Here is a 19,230-nt window from a genome sequence, read left to right as displayed (position 1 = left end):
TCTGATTCTTTGCACTGCGCAGTTGCTGAAAGCGAGCAAAAGAAACAGACCACGCTGCTGTTACTCGACCTTTTCCTCACCCTGAAACAGGGTCCTTATCATTTTTCCCCCCTAAACAATACCCGAGTATGAGGTTCATCTTTTTTTATAATGTTAAAAAACGTTGAAAATTGGTATAAATACCTCAATCGGGGTCCATAACTCGTTTTCTTTTTTGATATTCGGATCCGATTTAGAGCTTTCTGTTGTCTTCTCCGTTGCTTCAATCTGATTTGATGACAGTTCGGCACGCATCGAATTTTCGTTGGTGGTTTCGGTAGGCTTGTCAAGCGCTGTAAGAAACGCAGCATGAGAAAGCGAAAGATAGAATGTCGGATTGTCGGTTTAATTTTAACAGCACAATTTTCACGTTAACATGACATTACATCAACGTAAAGACACAGGAAGAACATGCTTTTGATTTTACTTGTCGATTTTTCATCCACTTCCATTTTTTCACAAGCATCCGACTCTTCCGTACTTTTATCAGCATCCGACTTTTTCGTATTTTTATCAGCATCTAACTCTTCCGTATTTTCACCAGCATCCGACTCTTCCGTACTTTTATCAGCATCCGACTTTTTCGTATTTTTATCAGCATCTAACTCTTCCGTGTTTTCACCAGCATCCGACTTTTTCGTTTGATCTTTAGATACTTCAGCTTTTGCGTTGACACCATCTGTGACGTCATCGCGGGAAGACATCGCATTGGATGCGCTAACGGGCGAAGGTGGACTCCCATTCCCAGGAAGAAGTGAGGAGGACACAGATTCTACCATCTCCAAGACCAGATTCTGAATTACCTGATAGATGGAGGAGCCTCTTCGAAAACCAGCACCCTCATCAACTGAAAAATGTAAGCAAACGCATAGCTAACCAGGCGCCAGTAAAGTCACAAACAATTAGGTTAGTGTTGTTAAAATGAGTAAGTCTCTGGCGTTTACTCTGGATATTTCTCCTTGCGTCATCCAGAAGATCGAGAATTTTTTTTAGATAATAAAAAAAGTCCATGTTTGTGTTGTTTCGACTGAACGAAATGAAAAGCTGCAGAAAATATTGGAATCTGTCAGTCAAAATTTTACCTGGATCGCCTGGAGAGTTAGTGGAGGGTTTATAATAGGATGGAACTCCAGATAAGGATGCTGTGTCTTCGGTTTCCGCTTCTTTGGCTAAATGATGATGTTTGATTAAACGTATGTTACTTTTTGCTCACGGTCGTACAAATGGAAAGAAACATATCAGGAACATCAGGAAAGCAGTAAAAAAGGACACCAATAAGAGTTATCTTAAACATGCATTATTACTGCTGCAGGGTTAAATAAAGTGACTTGCGTTCTTCTAGTGACTATAGGCTACTAGGTTACCTCCTGATGTTAAGGATGATATCCGGTTTTTATTACCGACGTTTCGGGCTGAAACAGGTAAACACGACCTGTTCAGCAACAAATTGCACAACACAAAAACATACTTTTCTATCTGGTCTCATTTTATTTCAACGTTTCTTGACGTTGGCCTTAAAGAGATAAACTTACGCTGTAGGATAGTAGCCTACTGTTTTTAGGTATCACTGCGTTATCAATTAACTGAGCCGCAATCTTTTGTTTGTTTACGTACCTTCAGGTTTGGTAGCATCCGAAACAACCACTGATGGTTCTGTTTCCATGGCAATCACATCGTCGTCTTTGCTTTTTGTTTCTTTTTCTTCATTTTTGTCACCTAATTTGAGTTAAGCATACACGTTTGAGATGCAATACGACCAGAAAAACTGATAACATGAAAAAGCGGGAATGAGAAATAATAGGACAACGTTTGGCGTACCTTCGTTTGTTTGTTGTTTCACAGTTGAAACAACGTCTGTTCTCGACGAAGTAGCGGATTCTGTGAAGAAATTCAAAGGTCAGCGAATGATATGTGTTCTGCAACTACACGCAAAAAATAAATTCTGATTCAAGCGCCTAAAAAGGTTAGAAAAAAGGAAAACAGTTGGAAAATAAATTAGTTTCACCAACCTTTTCTACCTAGTTCGGTAACTACCTCACTACATAACAATATAGATCACTTGTAATAACATACAATCTTTCTATTTAAAAATATTTAGTGGCACATGAAACGTTGTTTCAGTTCTTATCGTGAATTAGTCAAAGATCACTCACCATTTCGTTTCTGTTGATCATTTTCCGAACAATTTGGTGATGAGGATTCGGTCATGAGACTCGTGGATTTGTTGTCAGGAGCAAATCCGTCCATTAAATTAGTTTCTTTCCACAGATGAAGAAGAGGGTGGTTTCTAGCAGGATTAGCAACATCAATTTTCAGTCGCATTCCATGAAGTGATTCTTGCATCCTTGTCAGCTCCTCCATCAACTGGTGAGTGGCCTGAAGATGAAGATCAAACAAGAAAAATGATAACTACAGAAATTTGAAGATCTTGTGTTTTAAATTAGGGATTACGGAATCGGAGCAGGGAAGTGAGGAAGATTTTTTTCGCTGGAGAAAAGATCCTTAAACAACTCCAGAGTCAAGTATTTGTGATGGGACTCTACAAGCTTGGTTTCACTCAACAAAATACACGTACTGAGCGTTTGCATGACGTGTTTAGTTATATCAACAACATCATTCGAAGTGTATTCAACATAACATTTCAAACCAACATGTAGCTGAGAAACCACTGCACCTGTCAAGTGAGAAATTGTAGAAAATTTCGCTTCAACTTCAAATAGAATTTACAACCAATTCACTCTCTTACCAACATCAAGGTTTGAAATTTCTCTTCTTTGTCAACATCTTCAGGTTTGCTATCTGATGACGTGGCCAGGACTGGTAGCGATCCTTTGGTTAAAAAGTCGTTGTTGTACTGGTACTTTTGAGATCTATAAAAGATTGAGAATACCCATGTCTAACGTCGCGTAGTAGCTGCCAATGCTTTAAGAATGCAAAAATGGGATTTTAATGTAAAAAAAATAGTTTGAAAAATTGACAGGTTAAGCTTTCTCAAGCAAAAACAACAACGTATCATATCATAGTGTTTTTCTTTACTTTTTAAAATTTGTTTGCGTAGCAGTTCCATTAATTTACTTCGCAATGTTGGAACAAAATCGAGGTCAGAGATGAGAAGTAGCAGGCAAGCCCTTCATTACAGTGTACAAACAGACACAAATGTGGTGAATCTTACTCTCTCACTCCAGGTGGCTCCCGACAGATCTTACAAATATATTCAGGAGGATTCTCTTCTGCTTTCTTGAGACTTGATTCAGGAGAATCGATCCCTTCACACTTTGCATGCTGCCAGGTTAGACAGGAATCACATTGAAGCATGAATCCTTCCTCTTCTTCTTCACCACAAAGACACCGGATGATGTCTTCATTTACAACCTCCGGGCTCTTTGTGTCCGCAACATCCGAAGATGAAGCAGGCTGAAAAATGTTATGGATGATTTTTTCACTTTGTCTAACGATAAACATCCTGAAAATACAGGATTAGGAGTTTAAAGGTGACCGCAAAAAACAACAATCTTCACATCCAACTTCAAGCAAATGTATTACCGAGAGATCGGGTACTCTGGACAGGCAACAAACTAACAAAGAAAGTCTTATGAATCAAGTCAAGATCAGACTGATGAAAAAATCAAAACTACACACAAAAAATCTTGGAGCCGGCGGCCTGTAAGAAGTTGTTCAATGTCCATCCACAGCAACAAGTGAATGGACAAGAGCAATCAATGAGAAAGCGAACCAGCTGACAATCAAACATTTACCTTCGCATCTTGCTCTGTGTCTTTCATATCGGTTGATGTATTCACGTCGCTTGATGTAATGGTGGAAATGCGTTTTCTAAAAAAGGACAAATGAATTAGGTGATGCAAAGGAATTTATTCTCACACGAGTCAGTTGGACTTATTCTCACACGAGTTGATGAATTAGGTGAGGTTGAAGTAAGCTGTCAGTGTCAGGTCAGTGGTAATAAGACAACCCGATTCTTTAAATCAATGTTAAAGAGCTTGATAAATCATGGTAGTACTTTTTACTACAAGCTCCATCCCAGACAGCAAATTAGTTGTTTTTTAAAAGCGACTGATTTGCTGTCTAAGATGTTACATCTGGTGCAGTGACTTAAGATGTTACATCTGGTGCAAGTGACTTACCTTCTTGGCGAAGACTCCTCATGGCTGCTACCTGATAAATAAAATAAACTCGGTTGCAACATCGGACATCCACCTCTCAAGTATAAGATAAGCCTATTACTAAAAATGTGAGTAAAGTAAGTTTGTGAAAACCATTCTAAAAGACGGGATGCTCACAAACTATACAAGCACAGATTAATAAAATGTTAACGGCATTAATGCCGCTAAAAAAAACTACCTCTTCACCAAAATTGTAATTAAAAGCTACCGCCAAAAACGAAAATATAAGTTTACGGAAAACCGATGGAACAAGCGTCACTTGACATGAAAGTGCCGTTGCTGAAGAAATTACCAAACTAGTGGAAAGTCGCCATCAAACAATAAAAGCCTGAATACTCACGACGTTTCGCGTCATCAAGTGAATGCAGTGACGTCGTAGCAGCGCTCGACGTGCTATCAGACGAAGGTGACGTCAACATTACGTCATCGGCTCCCTGTTGCATTCGGTAGACATCCAAGGGGGGTTTGCCCCCTCTTGAGCGGGTAAGCTTGCCATGAGTCAGATTGCCTTGAGCCAGTGACTTGGCAGAGGAGGCCCTGGCAAGGTGGTAGTCAGCAGAAACACGTCGCTTTGCTTGGACTGAAACAAAAAATCTTTTGACGTTAAAAATTACGTGAGCAGACAGCTGTGCAACAGCGGTAAGTTTATTCGTCAAACGATGCTACCCAAACAGCAAAACAGTCGTTTTTACATTGATTCAACGGTGCAGGCGTTGAATCAATGTAAAACGTGACAGTTTTTCTGTCTGGGTATAAATTAAAATCAACAAATTATTAAGACGTGGCGAGGAACACTTTTATATATTAAGAGGGTGAAAGTAGCCGGTTTCACGTTGCCCTGTGTTCGCTTTGTATCCCTACCTGGGTCTTCTCTGCTAGCTTTTCGCTTCTGAGCCGGGGCGGCCTCTTGGTCTCGGAGCTTGTAGCGTTGAAGGTGGTAGTGCTTGTGGTGCTGTCGCAACACCAATTCCCGACGAAACACTTTGTTACATCCCGGAACACGGCACTGGAACGTAAATTGCTTGTTATGGAGGTTCCAGGTGCACCAGAAACAAAGTTAAAATTTTGCAAAAAAAAAATTCCAGTCAAAGAATTTTTCTGTTGAATATTTCAAAAGACATTTTTGATTTAAATTGCATAATTTCTATGTGTTTCTGGATAACGTACAATTAAATGCTTTTTGTCATTTTATTGCAAACCTCTGTGGATACGAAATTGTAGTTAATTTGTAACCAGTCAGCTATAGCGTACTTTTCCTACACATTTGTGACGCGCAGCAAGCGTACAAAAGAGAATGCTGCAACTTAATGTTGCAAATCATAAAACAGCTCGATTTATCACTTGAATATACCTTGAATTTATTAAGTTCGGATTCCTGTGTCAGTTTGGCATAATACGCTTCATATGTGTACACGACTTTGCGCGGTTTCAACGCCGATTGGCTGCCGATGGGTTTCGTGACTGCTGCTTCTGAACTGGTCTAAAAACATTGTTACATGGATGAACAAGTGGGGGATCGTCCATCAAATGTAGGTGAGTGGAAGCAGGTGTCTATCTTAGCGAATACCTTTTTAATGCTACAATAACGGAAATGGTACGTAAGAACAACGCAGCATGTATTTTTACCTGATCTTTGGTTTGTTGCTTAGCACCGGTGTCCAGCTTTGATTGAGAAGATTCCTGGTTGGCAACCCTGAAAAAAAACCTTTTACACTATTTGTACGTATTGTGGTGTACGGTGAACAAAAACACCAACGAAAGCCACTTGACCTGTATCTCATATACACTATAATCAAAAGTGTTTAAAAATACAAAGGGAAACAAATAGTAAGTACAATTGTACAATCGACCGTAGACGTCGATTACACTGGGGCAGGGCGCCCCTCGGGTTTGAGACAGAGAGAGGCGAGGTATGTCTGCGCTCCCTTGGGTTTTTTGTAATTATTTAAGAAAGCTTTTTTAGAAAACTGCCGGTTTTGCACTATTTACGCGAATGCACAAGCTACCTTTGTCCGAAAAGTCAGCTTCGCCAAATGTCATGTGGCAAACGCGGCGAGTCGAATCGTTCTTTGGCAATTTTAGCTCGTCTATTTAACGACCAGTCACGGGATTGTCTGGAATGTCTGTTACAACTTTTGGCAATATGTAGTCTAATAGTCCAGCGAACTTGACCACATATTGTTTATGCTTCACAATAACACACAACAAATACAAAAGGAGAAATGGGATTTGTAGTCATTAAGACTTCGATCGAACGAAAATGGAAAACGCCATCTTCCAGTTTTACCCTTGTTTGAGATCATCAGTGGTGCACATCCATATTGTCTTGAGTGGGATCGGACTTCCAAACTGATAGAAATTCCGATGATGAAAAATATGGACGTTCTTGACTTGGGAATCGAACCTCTGACGAGATAGTACCGAGATGTCCAGCATGCCTTTCTTAACCACTTGGCCACGTCCCAAGACAATAAAGCTATTGCTAACTTCGGTCTTTATAGCGTTCAATGCAAGGGAGGATACATGGATTTCCAAGTGCGCAGAGTCACATGAAACCACATGCTTAGAAACTCCACACTACGGGTGCGCTTCAACCGTCGTCGTGCGGGAGTCAGGCTTTCCACTCAAACGTGCACCAATGGAGATTGGGCTTTTGCTCTTGTGGTGCTAAGGAACAGACCGCATCATTAACGATTGCCCCATCTTCAAACCACCTAACGGAGTGGAAGGTCTGCGTGTCTTAGATGATGAAACTAAAGGTTGGCTGCTCTAGTAGCCTTCCAGTGTAGTCCGGGAACATCGTAAATCCGGGGTGGTACAAGAATAGACCTTCGGCCCTAGAGGCTCAGACGACGACAATAGAGAATGGAATTTTACAGAATTTATGCGTGAACGTAAGCTACTTTTGTTCGGTTTAGTCGACTGAACCGTTCTATCTCTATTGCCGAAATCAAGAAAGAAATTACGCTTTAGTAGACATGGTACCAAACTTTATTTTTCCATTGAAAACTTTCATCCTTATTCCCAGCTCTGCATGCAAAGCAGGGCAATCTTTCTCTGTGTTGCGTAAGTTGAAAACGTATTTACGGTCCACGCAGCAACGTTGAAATAACCTGGCTATCTTGAATACACATCAAGACCACATGGAAGCTTTTGATCTCACTTGATCTCACCGAAGAAATAGACAAATTTTCTTCCAAAAGTCAAACCCGTCACAACAACTTTGGATCAAGTTTGTGAATTCATTTCACAGATAGAACGCGACTCTGTCCACGCTATTTATCAGGAGGGTGTGAAACAAAAATTGACACCTATATTCAGATAAGTAATAAATATTATTGTTGTGAAAGTTTTTCATTATTTATTTGTTTTGTGGTGATATTGCTAGTTTGATTATAGAACGAATTGAATTCTAAACAAACAACATTCACCACATTCAATTTAAGCCAAGTCCTACATAAACATGCGAGAGTTTTCGCATGTGTCTTTCAGGGCGTTCGATTAACGTTACTCAATTTCAGCCAAACTAAAGGGTACGCAAATTGTTGCACGATAACCGCGACAGACTGACACGAGGGTCCACAAATAGTGTATTAGAGTCATGTAGGCTGAAAATTGGCAGCTTTAAATCGCTTGCAGAATTAGTGGAGAATTCTCTTCCCCCTGGAATTAGCTCAGTTCAGTAAAAAATTGACGCCAATGTAATCGACTTCGAGCATTTACTTCTTCTTTCTTCCGTACACCCTGCGTGGGGCGGGGGCGACATTTGGGTCCCATCTTTTCAGCATATCCTTCCTGAGTTTCCGCACCATCCCGTCGAAGTATTGCACAACACACAAGTCTGCGAAAGGAGACAAATGCACGTAAAGATAAAATTATAGATGCACCATTTGAAATATAAAATGTGTTTCCTTACCAAATCAATTCGCCTCTAACTTTCCGAAAAAACAGAAGTTTTCCGATTCAGAGGCTTTTTGTTTCAATTGAAGGCGCACAAAAATTTGTTGCGTTGCACTTAGTTGCAGATGTAAAAATACACCAAACACAAAAAAAGCATTTGATTATCATAACACTGGCAGCGTACCTTCATCTGTGACTCTCAAAACAGTGGCAGGATAGCTTTTGCAGTCGGCCCACCTCGCCAATACACTGTCTCCTTTTTTGAAATCGCTCTCAGCTTCAGAAAGCTTGGACTTTCGAGATGTTTTCTGGATAAATACGTCAATTTATAATTATTTGTTAGAGAGACAGAGCCGGTTAAAAATAGAGAAAACTGACCTTTTGAGAATCGGTGGAACTGCGACGAGACATGACACTGCTGTCTGGCTGCGTTGTTGATAGGGTTTCATTTTCGGTTTCTTTCGAAAGGGATTCAACTGTTTCTGGTCGAATGTCCGGAGTCACCTGGTCATGAGCAGACGACGGTTCTGTTTTGATTGAATGAACAGAAGGAACGGATTCTGAAGCGCTGGTTGGAGTCGGTGTCGATTTTGCGGGGGCAGACATCGGCTCTGGAGAGTGATTTTCCGCGGGAAAAGTGCTCGGCAAAACCGGCGAATCTATTTCAGCATTTTCTTCTGATCGGGCAGTGGTCGGTGGAGTGGTGACTTTGTCTAGGGCAGTAGGTGGCGAGATTTCGCTTTTGACTTTATCAGGCGACGAAACGTGGGGCGTTTTAGCAACGGGTTTCGTTGGGGAAGAGGTGGGTGGTTTCCAAGGCATAAGCCAGGTATGGTGCACAGTCTTCTTTCGGTTATCAAAATACTTGACAAAGTAGCTATCTGTAATAAAACAACACGTCAAGAACCATTTCCCACTTCGATAACAACTAAACGTTCCAAGACAAAAAAGAAAAACGCAAGATAGAGAAAAGTCATGAAAACAAATCCTACCATGATTGAACTGTCCAAGGACCGTAGCCGGGTACATTCTTCGATCGGTCCACTTACAGAGCACGGAGTCACCAGCTTTGTAATGAATCCGTTGCTTGGGATCTGGAATCCCAAGAGCGACTCCTGAAAACAAATACACGACACTGGATACTTAAAAAAATCTAGTCGGTTGAGTAAAATTTTACATCAAGATGCAACACTTAGTAACAACAAATAACTTATAGATGTTGTGTGGCATCAATTAGTGTTGCAATACTGATGAGTCCAATCAACACAGGTGTCTATCGCTGTCAATTCTTGCAACAATCGGATGCCGACAAACTTATACAACAATTAACTTGATATTTCATTGTTATTAAAACAAAGGCAGAATTCAATTCGAACAGGTTAAGCTGATGGTTGAACGAACGTTCATCACACGCGAGTTTAAGTTCATGTTAGGCTATTCCAGTTTTTTATAACCAGAAATATAGAATGACTGTTTAGTGTTTACCAGGCATTTAATTATAAAATAATTTCTTCTGGTGACTGCAGGCTAAGCTGCGACAAGATATTGAAATGATAATCAGCTTTATTTAAGGCGTTTTGTCAGTCAGTTCGATGACTTTATCAAGGGGGCTGAAACATAAAAACTACTTGTTCAGCAGCAAATGGCACAGTGCAGAAACATATTAATGAAATAAAGAGATTTGTAGGAGACCAAACTTTAGAAAATAAGACACTTCACATAACGAACACCTACCCTCTGCACCGGAATTACTTCGTCTGCTTCTTGTTATTCCTGTGAAATCAGCACAAACACGATTAGGTCAGAAATACAAGTTACTGTTTTTGAATGAAAACCTTTATAAAATATATTTAGTTTAGCAATCCAATTGAGAAATAACTTCTTTTTACATTCAACATCTGATCAGTTCTTTTTTACATTGCTCTTGCATTAATGTAAAAAAGAAAATGGTGCGCATGTGAGGCACTGGCGATTTGCAATCTTGGCGTGTCAATGCTGCTTACCCTCAGAGTTAGTCTCAGATCCTCGCCGAGTCCTGATTTTCGAATCAAAGTTCAGAGAAAGGCGGCGGTGATCGACTTGAAAGCGACTGAGAGTCTCTTTTCTTTGTTTCACTCCGAGAGAAAGGCTCCTCGGTTGCGTGGTCCTGCTGCTACATGACTTGGAAACGGAGTCGTCAGATTTCCCTGAAACGCTTCTGGATCTTTTGCCGGACACAGGTTCAGAAGGAGCAGTGGATGTTGCTGTTTGAGGAAGTTTTGTGAGAAGTTTAGCAGCTTCAAGTCCGCTCCATGCTCTGAGGAAGTCGGTGCCGACGACCTTCACGAATCCATCAAAGTAACGGATTTTGTAATTGTCTGAGAAAAAATGATTGTTATAGATATGAACGTAGTTATAACATTTATTGCTGGTATTAATTCAATCGTATTTAAACACACAAATTGTTTTTCCATGTCCATTAGGCTTCTTAGTCTGATAGAGACACATTTATAGCTCCACAATGTGTGCTGCTTTTCTTTTAATTAAAGGGTATCAAGTTTTGGACAGAACTTTTTTTGCAATTATTTTTTCGACATTAAAACACATTAAAAAAAATAAAATAATAAAACACTGTCGTTCCTGCAGCTATGCATACTGTATTATGGAAAAAAACTATACCAATGCCAAAACGATAATTTTTACTTTGTTGTGATAAAAGTTTATTTTGTTCATCACTGTTAGTGATCAAACTATTCTTTACTGAAAAATTAAATTGTTAAAAGGGAACAAGTACCTAGACTAGGGTTGCCATACCGTCCGGAAAATTCCGGACATGTCCGGAATTTAGGGTTAAATTTTGCGTCCGGGAGGAATTTTAAAAAATGCTCAAATGTCCGGAATTTTATGATGGGCGTTTTGGGGAATTAAAATTGCGGGAATAATCCTGTAAATTAGGAGTGTCCTAGAAAATTCGCTCAGCCAGCTCATTTTACTGCATCTGCAATCGTACTGTGCACACTGCCAATCCAGAACATTGTTATTTCGTACCGTGTGCATTTTTTTTACTACGAGGTTGTACGGAATTATGATGCAACAGAGCGTTTTCCTTATCAATGATGTTTACCACTTAGAAGTCAGTGTTACCATTTTAGTCTTTTTAAAACCAAATCTGGTTTATTTTGCAACCGTTTGGTTTATTTTTTTTTCGATTTGGTTTATTATTTTTTTTATTTTTCTGTTTTTTTTTTTGGTTTATAATTTGTTTTTTTAACATACATTACGTCAGGTATTCGGTTCGTTGCAGTGATTATTTCACTCGAACAAATTTTTTAGGTTATTTCTGCTATGTCCGTGTTTCATGGACGTATTCAAGTAGTTGAGAGAGAAAACAATTCCGTTGCAGAAGTGCTAGAAAATTTGGAGCTGGTTCGTAAGGTGCTTGTGGAAAGGAAGAATGAAAACTTTATGTCCTTGAAAGTTAAAAGGCTTTTAGTTGAAAAAAGAGAAGAGGGATATGAAGATGAATGTAACAATTTTCTTTCCGAAGTTGCAAACCTCTATGAGAGATGCTTGGAGTACCTGTGCTGTACAAATGGATGAAACCAATGGAAGAGTTTGCTTGTTTCAAATGGATGACCTTGAACGAGATACCAAGTTAGAAGGATGTGGAGCCTTGCCTGGAATATCTGATTGGTAAGGGGGTTGATGTGGACGATGCAAAGTACTTTGACCAAATCTGTAACTTGAAGCAGTTTGTGGAAAGTTACCTACAAGACGAAGAATTTATTAAATCGCCAACGCATAAGAAATGGTGCAAATATTTCGATCAGTCTACGAACATCACATGCCACTCAGAAATTTTAAGGATTGTATAGTTTTTCTTTGCTGTTACATCCCACAATGCCAATGTAGAGAGACTCTTTTCACTGATACAAAGTCAGTGGACTAAAGAAAGAAACAAGTTGAGCGTTGCGACTATGAAAGGCATATTGACTTTTCAATATAATTTCAAAGATATGTGCTGTAGTGAATTTTTCTCATTTTTGAAATCACACAAGGCCTTATTGAAGAGAATTAGATCTTCAGAAAAATATGCATGGTCAGAAGAGTAAATTTGTAGTGACTTGACTTACAAGCGTGTCTTTAATTTGTTTTAAGCATGTAATTGCTGTTCTTCCTTTTTCGGCACAACCTAATTCTCATTATTATTTTTCACTCTGAAGTTGAGATTTTTTTCAGTGACGGTCCGTAGCTATATTTAGAGAGTGCTTACCCTGCCTGGTGTGAGATTCTGCTCGTGACAGAAGACAATACTTTTCATTTCGGTAGCTGGCGCTTTAGCATGAGCATCGTACAACGTTTGCAGCTTTAGCATTTCGGTAGCGCATATATATGGTCTCATGAAAATAGTCATGCACTGTCCGGAATTTTGCTTTTTCAAATATGGTAACCCTAACCTAGACACCAAATCAACCGTTTTTAACATTAATTAAAGGACTGCAGACAACGTACGTCGTACGCATATATTTTATCGATTGGTTCAATATCAAAACCTATAAGTTCAACATCTAACCGATGCAAATTAGACAACGAAACTTACTTTCGTCTATTTTCTTCAACACAGTGGCGGAGTATAAGCGACAGTCCGACCACTTGGCTAACACTAGCTCTCCCTTCTTGTAGTTGCTCTTAAGGGTGGGAGCAGGGAAATCTTCCACCGACTTCCCTAATCGTATACATATGTAGAATTTGTAGAGAATTTGTACAGAACGTGCACAAAACAACATTTTATCTTTTGCGACGTATTTTGAAAGTTTTAACTTATCATCAAAGAATAAACGGTAGGCTATAATTTAGGATCTTTTGTGGTTATTTCAAAATAATAATCTACTTGCGGTTTTTCTTTCTCTAAGAAACTGTACCTCATTTCCTAGTTAATTTTGCACCATAAATGATATCGGTTTGTTACTGAAGCTATGGCATATGCGGAATTATTGTAAAATAATCTAGCTAGTGAGCCAATCGAGATTAAAACCGGAGCCCTATTGAGTAGAAACTTATCACGAAACCGATATGCTACCCCGACCAAGCAACCTACCTCCACCACCAGTGACGTCGATTTCTTTAGCACTTTCATTTCCATCTGGCTTTGGAGTGAGGTCAGAAGGCAACGACCTACGAATGGCAAGCTTTTTAGATGGTGGCCTGCCACGACGTGCCTTAGCGGTGGCTGAGTTGGTTGGGGTAGAAGCAGCAGATGATGATTTGGTTGGATCTGGTTTTGTTGTCGTTGCGTCTGTAGCACTTATACCTGGACAGTGGAAGCAAATCACTCGTTATTACATTGATTCAACGTCTGCACACATTATTTCAAGAAAAAGAACTGATTCAAATGGATGAAACGAGGAAACACCAAACTGCTGCAAATCAACACAGTTTTAAAAACTGATTTGAAACAATCTTCCCTGATAACTTTGAGAGAGTCGGCATATTTGTGCAAACTTTGTTCATATCCCTTCCCAAGCAGCAAATCAACCGTTTTTTCGTCAGCCGTCAACAAACGATGGATTAATGCAAAAAAACCCGTTGATTTGCTGCCTGAGTTAGCCCAGTCCAGTATTACACAAAACTATTTCCAAACAAGCGTTTGGTAATTTCGGGGTCCTGCGGGGATTTCAAACAAAAATTCACCAAGGTGCAAAAATGAAGCAATTTGTAACAGAATCTTATGTATTTGACTCATTAACCAAACTTCTGTCTTTTCAAGCAGTGTACCAAGCCTTGTGAACAGTGGCTTCACGTGAAGGCAGAGTTTGACTCTTGCACTTTCAATTAACCACCACACGTAAGTTCTACCTTTAGATGGCTTGAAAGAAGAGCTGGGGGCAGGAGGCGATGGAACGCAAGGGACTGGTTTGGTACTTTTCCGTTTATTTTTCTTTTCAGCTGAAAAATTTAAATCGATAGAAAGGAATCAAGCTTAAACAAATTATCGGCAATACTGTGATAGACCAAAGTAATAGCAGATTTTTTAATCAAGGTTTGAAAAAAAAATTATTGTCATCAATTCATCATCAACCAATTAAAGTTTAAAAAAAGTATGTTGAAGCAATATGATTGAAAGCGATCCAACAAAAAAATAGCGTGCCCAATTAGCAACATTCGTTCTATTCATATGGATTGAGAATCTGTGAAATCAATGTAAAGAGATGAATTTTGCTGGTCGGTTGATGAGCAAAGTAAGACAAGGATGAATGTTGAACAACTGAAAACATGCCAGGCGTAGATACAATCCCTGAGCTTAATACAACGGATGCTACATGTTCGGTTTATTTTATATATTTTAACAAAAATTAAACGGAAACACACACAACTCACCTGCAGGTGACACATGTATTGGCTCAGGCACCGGCGTATACAACTTGGTCAGCTCGAAGCACATCTACAGTACAACACGTAAAAATAATTTTCGAATACATTATATTCTACATTAAATCAGAAGTGCGTTTCTGAATATAAAGTGAGATCATGCGCGGCTACATAGCCGAGTGGTGAGAGCGCTGGTACGACGCTCAACATGACGCCGGTTCGAAACCGCTCAAGAGCATGTGTCTTTGGCGGAATACTTAAAAGCATGCTTGAATGTGGACACGAAGGTTGGCTTCCTTGTTTTCCCATCCACCTAATCTAAATCTTCAACCACCAAACGTAAGTCTAGAAACAACAAAGTGATATCACACAGATGACTACAAGCCCTTGATGGTAAGGAGTAATGTTTATGAAGTGTTCACATGCATTGTAGCCTACTGGTTTGACGAAAAGCGTATTTTTTATCTCTATAGCAACATCCCACGAAGTTTGTACGCTTTACAGTGTGTCGCTTTGGACAGCTTCAAAATGTTTTTTGGCAGTTGTGGGTAAGTGCGGATACACTGACGCTGCGGTAGTTCATAACTTCTTCATGCAGTTAAACCGCGATTTAAATCATTAGCAAAATGAAAGCTCACTTTGATAGTCGATGGAGTGGCCACTGCTTGGAATTCCTGCTTGAAGTAGGATGCAAATGCCTGGGTGGTAATCTTCTTCCCTGCGTTGTTCTTCATGAACTCGTTGAACTGAAACAATTTAAAACTTGAATTACAATCTTGCCACTTTATGAACAACATAAAATTCTCAGATTATGAAGTTGGTCATTTGTAAGTGACTGATGTGAATCAAGACTGGGGTCACTGCTATTGTGGCCACTGTGTTTGTTAAATGTAGCGGACGTGGCGTGTCGTAGGTTGAAATTATGCGGACGTGAAAGCGGACGAGTGCAAAGCTCACAGGAGCTGCATTAGACAACATAAGCCATAGCTTTCAGTTAGTCTATAACAAAGTTATTGCTATTTGAGTGCTTACTTAATGATTCATCTGTCACGATAATTCTGTAATCTAATTTATCGTAAAAAGATAAAATGAAGAATCAAAAAATGGCATTTGCGAAACAACATTCATACAGAACCACAGCCCAAAAGAACAAATTTATTATACAGTAAAATATGTTTTTGTTGAGTCGCTTCATCAGCAATTTTGACAGTAATTTAAATTTCAAAGATTTTTTTGACAGCTAATAATTTCGATATGTGAAATGTCTGTTTACTTACCAGGGCCTTTTTCCATTGCAGACGCAATCTGCCAAACAACTTCTGGTCGGGATGTTGAATGAAGTGGGCTCCAGATGGGAGAAATCTGAAGTGACCAAAGAGGTTACAGTTAACATCCAAGTAACGTTGATAATCACGAAAGAACCTAGAACTATAGATCAGACATTGAGAATCAAGAGTTAAAGAAAAACGTGAAGTTAATTTGAGCGATTTGTCAGCAGTTAAGGAAGAAGTTGAGGAGGAAGAAGTTGAGGAGGATTAGTGGAGGCTGAGTAATACTGAGCACATGGATCTTAGGTGATGCACACAGCAACATCTTTTTTGTACACGTTTAAAGTTGACACACGGCACAACAATGTCAATTTCAATAAAATCACGACAGCCATGACACGTTTCATCAAGCGCAATATTACAAAATAGCAATGATTAAAACTCACCACCAAATGTTTAAGTTCAATAAAACAACATCTGCAACAGCAAATACACTTCAACACTTACAAACCTGTAAAGAAGTATCTTGTTCTTGTAAGCAAACTTGAGGACTTCAAAGTCAAGCTTTTCGAGGTTTATGTCCACTAGGAGCGCAATTGGCTTGGATTTCTTCCGAGAAGGAATTCCTCTCAGAAAGTTTTTCTTCATCCATTGAAGGAAGTAGCGAGATGACAAAACTCCGTGGTGGGAAAAGACAATGTTCTCGATCAGTTTTCCTCCTGGGATCTTTGATTCTCCTTCATTGTCTGATTAAAAGAGAAAAGTTTACGAAATGAGATGAAGTCAAGCTTCTCGTATTTCGTTGGTAAAAAGCTACTTAAAATAAAGTTGTGAAAACAGACCGACACAGTTGAAAATATCTGAGAGTTGTTGGTGTCTGTTGTAGAGCTGCAAAGTTCTGCCCAGTTGGGGATGCAAACAACAAAAACATTGGACTCGTATTCCAGGGTCGTCAGAGTTTTTAAAATCGCCTAATGTTAATTCCGAATTCATAGTCCTGGCCCTCACCTGGGAAAATATGGAAAGGAGAAAAAGCCAGACCATCTGCACCGACGCACGACAATGTTGTGATTTTGTTTCCACCAGGAGGGAAATCAGTGAGCGAAATCGATTGGTGGACGAACTTGACGTCGTGCATGAGTTTCGGGTTCGCGTCCCACACTGTCTCGTCACAATAGTAGACCGCGTTCGGGGGGACATTGTTGAGCCTGACGACAGCGAGCCAGCGACCAAGCCAGTCTTCGAACCCGTCCCTGTCGAAGCGGAACCGCGAGAGAGGTTTTTCTCGGCCGGGAAAAATCTCAGGATGGCGTTCCAGGAAGTCTGTTGAGAGAATGGGATCGACCTGCACTTGTGTGTTTGGAGGATTACAAAGTTATTTCAATATGATACAAAAGATTTAGTATTGAAATCACTTCATAATTTCTTTAGCGATTTTTAGTAAAATATTTCTTCGGATCAAGAAAGCACTTTATTTTATCAACAACAGCAGAGAAAACAACGAGAGTAATGGAGGAGTCACTGGAGACAAATAGTCAACTCTGATGTTTCTTCTTTGAAGCAAAATGAAGCAACAGCAGACCTGGTTAATACAATCCACTAAACTTGATCAACGCACTATCGATGCAGTAGTGACTGTAACCTATATTGTGATCCAAAGGAGTGATATTGCATTGAAAGAATTACACGTTTGCAAAGTTGCATAGAATAGCAGAGAACCTCAACTGTGGAATATTAGAATAAGAGGTCTCACTTCATTGCCAGAGTTATGACACAAAATGGAAGTGGTCGTATCTACTGCAGCATCATGTTTAAGCATACAATCATGATCCTTCATATGCCAAAACTCAGCCAGCCGTAGAAATGAAGTCGTGAAACAAATAAACAAAAAATTCTAGATTCGACTGGTACTCCAACGCAACAGTTCAACACACAGCATTGACACCATTTACGAGAAAGCTAAAAAAGTATATTGCAAATGTTTTACCGTTCAGCCATTTCTCTGAAGGAAAGTTAAGTGGAGATGACTCATCGAATACAACTGAGTTTGAGCCTTCGGTTAGAAATTGCTTGATCTTGCTGGAGATGTGGATGTTGCTTATACCCCATCCTAAATCAGTGATGTCGTGAATCCAGTTAACAATCATGTCCTCTTCGTAGGTGTCCAGGAAGAGCGGATCATTTGATGCGTTTACGATTCCCGGACGAAGAAACAAAGCAGTGGTAAGATCTTCAACAGTGAGGTCCAACTCAGCTGCGACCTTTGAAAGAAAAAGTTACAGAAGCGGTTACCCAGACAGCAAATCAACCGTATTTTACATTGATTCAACGTCTGCAACGTCTACCTTCAAAGCCAATGCTTTTCGAAGAAATTTCTTTTCTCATAACAAGTGATTAAAGAAAGTACATAAAATAGACGTTTTAAAACCAAAAACCATATTTAGTTAAAGTTGCAAGTCAACTGTAAAGCAACATGCGCATGGACAATTTTACAGATTTGCAACGAGAAGTAGTCTACACTTACTTTGGCAATAGTGGAATTTTCTTTAAGAACTTCATCAACGCCCATGGTTATTTTTTGCTTCAGCGGCATGTTGTTTGGATCTTGAACTTCTGCAGAAATGAGGACAAGATTTGTATCAAGATTTCAATGTAAAAGCCAGACCATGGCTTACAACAACTTTCAAACACTATCACTGTCATCTCTATCGCTAAAATCAAATTTAAAAGATTGTTCACTTCAGTTTACACACAAATTGTATCATCTCCTTGTCGTTGAAGCCTCTGGGATCCAGGGTCTATCTTTTTACCACCTCGAGTTGAGAAAGTGTTCTTTGACTACACTGAAAGGCTACTTTGTACCAGCTACTTTGTCTCATAATAATGAAATTAAAGAAAGGTCATTAGTTGAAGAGCGATCATGAAACAGAGCAATTCATACAGAGTGCATTGTTGTCTACAAGTGTGTCAACCATACCTTCAACTTTGTCCACAGATTTTGTATTTTCGGCGACACTGTGGTCACTTTCAGATGCTGAATGAGCAAGTTGCAGCAGAGCCTCACTTGCTTCTTGACGTTTCGCTCTGATGAGACAAACAGCTAATTGTCAGTGCAGCTACCTCTCAGTTCATACACATTGTTTAAAATATACGCTTCACACACATTCTAAACTAACAAACTTGACGTCTAGTATTGTCTTTCCCAGGTTTAAATGGCCCAAAGTAGGCAATATTGAAATGTTTTCGTTTGTTTTATATTGGAAAGCTATTCTTCACCTAATAATTCAGCCACATTAGTGATTCACTAGTTCACCATGACGCATATTTCTATTTGAACAAATGCGTAAACAGTTGCCTTTATCAATTTATATACTTTTACAAGTGCCTTACCCCTTGTGATTTATGACAGAAAAAGTAGCCCTTGGCGGTAATAATATGCAGGTAAAGACGCTGCTTTGTTACTTGGCGTTTACTTTGCGAAAGGTCGTTGGCTA

The 19,230-nt window shown here is 39.5% G+C and overlaps 1 protein-coding gene across 2 annotated transcripts in view; it reads right to left on the bottom strand.

Moving 5' to 3' along the window:
* Nucleotides 1–19,230, bottom strand: part of LOC145786404 (uncharacterized) — a 33,448-nt gene that overhangs the window by 1,592 nt on the left and 12,626 nt on the right. The window contains exons 14-44 of one of the 2 annotated variants that reach the window (XM_082598051.1): nt 18,714–18,820; nt 18,261–18,349; nt 17,724–17,997; nt 16,745–17,059; nt 16,248–16,482; nt 15,746–15,830; nt 15,107–15,214; nt 14,478–14,541; nt 13,956–14,045; nt 13,198–13,410; nt 12,700–12,825; nt 10,124–10,477; nt 9,855–9,893; nt 9,113–9,235; nt 8,499–9,001; nt 8,305–8,428; nt 7,944–8,061; nt 5,847–5,913; nt 5,572–5,700; nt 5,082–5,226; nt 4,561–4,800; nt 4,182–4,212; nt 3,795–3,870; nt 3,212–3,453; nt 2,786–2,909; nt 2,193–2,415; nt 1,858–1,917; nt 1,654–1,755; nt 1,122–1,208; nt 467–886; nt 184–332 (exon numbers count right to left, since the gene is read on the bottom strand). In XM_082598051.1, coding sequence (XP_082454177.1) covers nt 184–332; nt 467–886; nt 1,122–1,208; nt 1,654–1,755; nt 1,858–1,917; nt 2,193–2,415; nt 2,786–2,909; nt 3,212–3,453; nt 3,795–3,870; nt 4,182–4,212; nt 4,561–4,800; nt 5,082–5,226; nt 5,572–5,700; nt 5,847–5,913; nt 7,944–8,061; nt 8,305–8,428; nt 8,499–9,001; nt 9,113–9,235; nt 9,855–9,893; nt 10,124–10,477; nt 12,700–12,825; nt 13,198–13,410; nt 13,956–14,045; nt 14,478–14,541; nt 15,107–15,214; nt 15,746–15,830; nt 16,248–16,482; nt 16,745–17,059; nt 17,724–17,997; nt 18,261–18,349; nt 18,714–18,820 — 5,062 coding nt within the window. The remainder of the gene's footprint in view (nt 1–183; nt 333–466; nt 887–1,121; nt 1,209–1,653; nt 1,756–1,857; nt 1,918–2,192; nt 2,416–2,785; nt 2,910–3,211; nt 3,454–3,794; nt 3,871–4,181; nt 4,213–4,560; nt 4,801–5,081; nt 5,227–5,571; nt 5,701–5,846; nt 5,914–7,943; nt 8,062–8,304; nt 8,429–8,498; nt 9,002–9,112; nt 9,236–9,854; nt 9,894–10,123; nt 10,478–12,699; nt 12,826–13,197; nt 13,411–13,955; nt 14,046–14,477; nt 14,542–15,106; nt 15,215–15,745; nt 15,831–16,247; nt 16,483–16,744; nt 17,060–17,723; nt 17,998–18,260; nt 18,350–18,713; nt 18,821–19,230) is intronic. The other variant, XM_082598052.1, reaches the window with a different exon arrangement.

The sequence above is a fragment of the Aplidium turbinatum genome, chromosome 17 (genome assembly GCF_918807975.1).
Source record: "Aplidium turbinatum chromosome 17, kaAplTurb1.1, whole genome shotgun sequence".
Taxonomy (NCBI): domain Eukaryota; kingdom Metazoa; phylum Chordata; class Ascidiacea; order Aplousobranchia; family Polyclinidae; genus Aplidium; species Aplidium turbinatum.
This window is presented reverse-complemented; position numbering and strand designations above follow the sequence as displayed.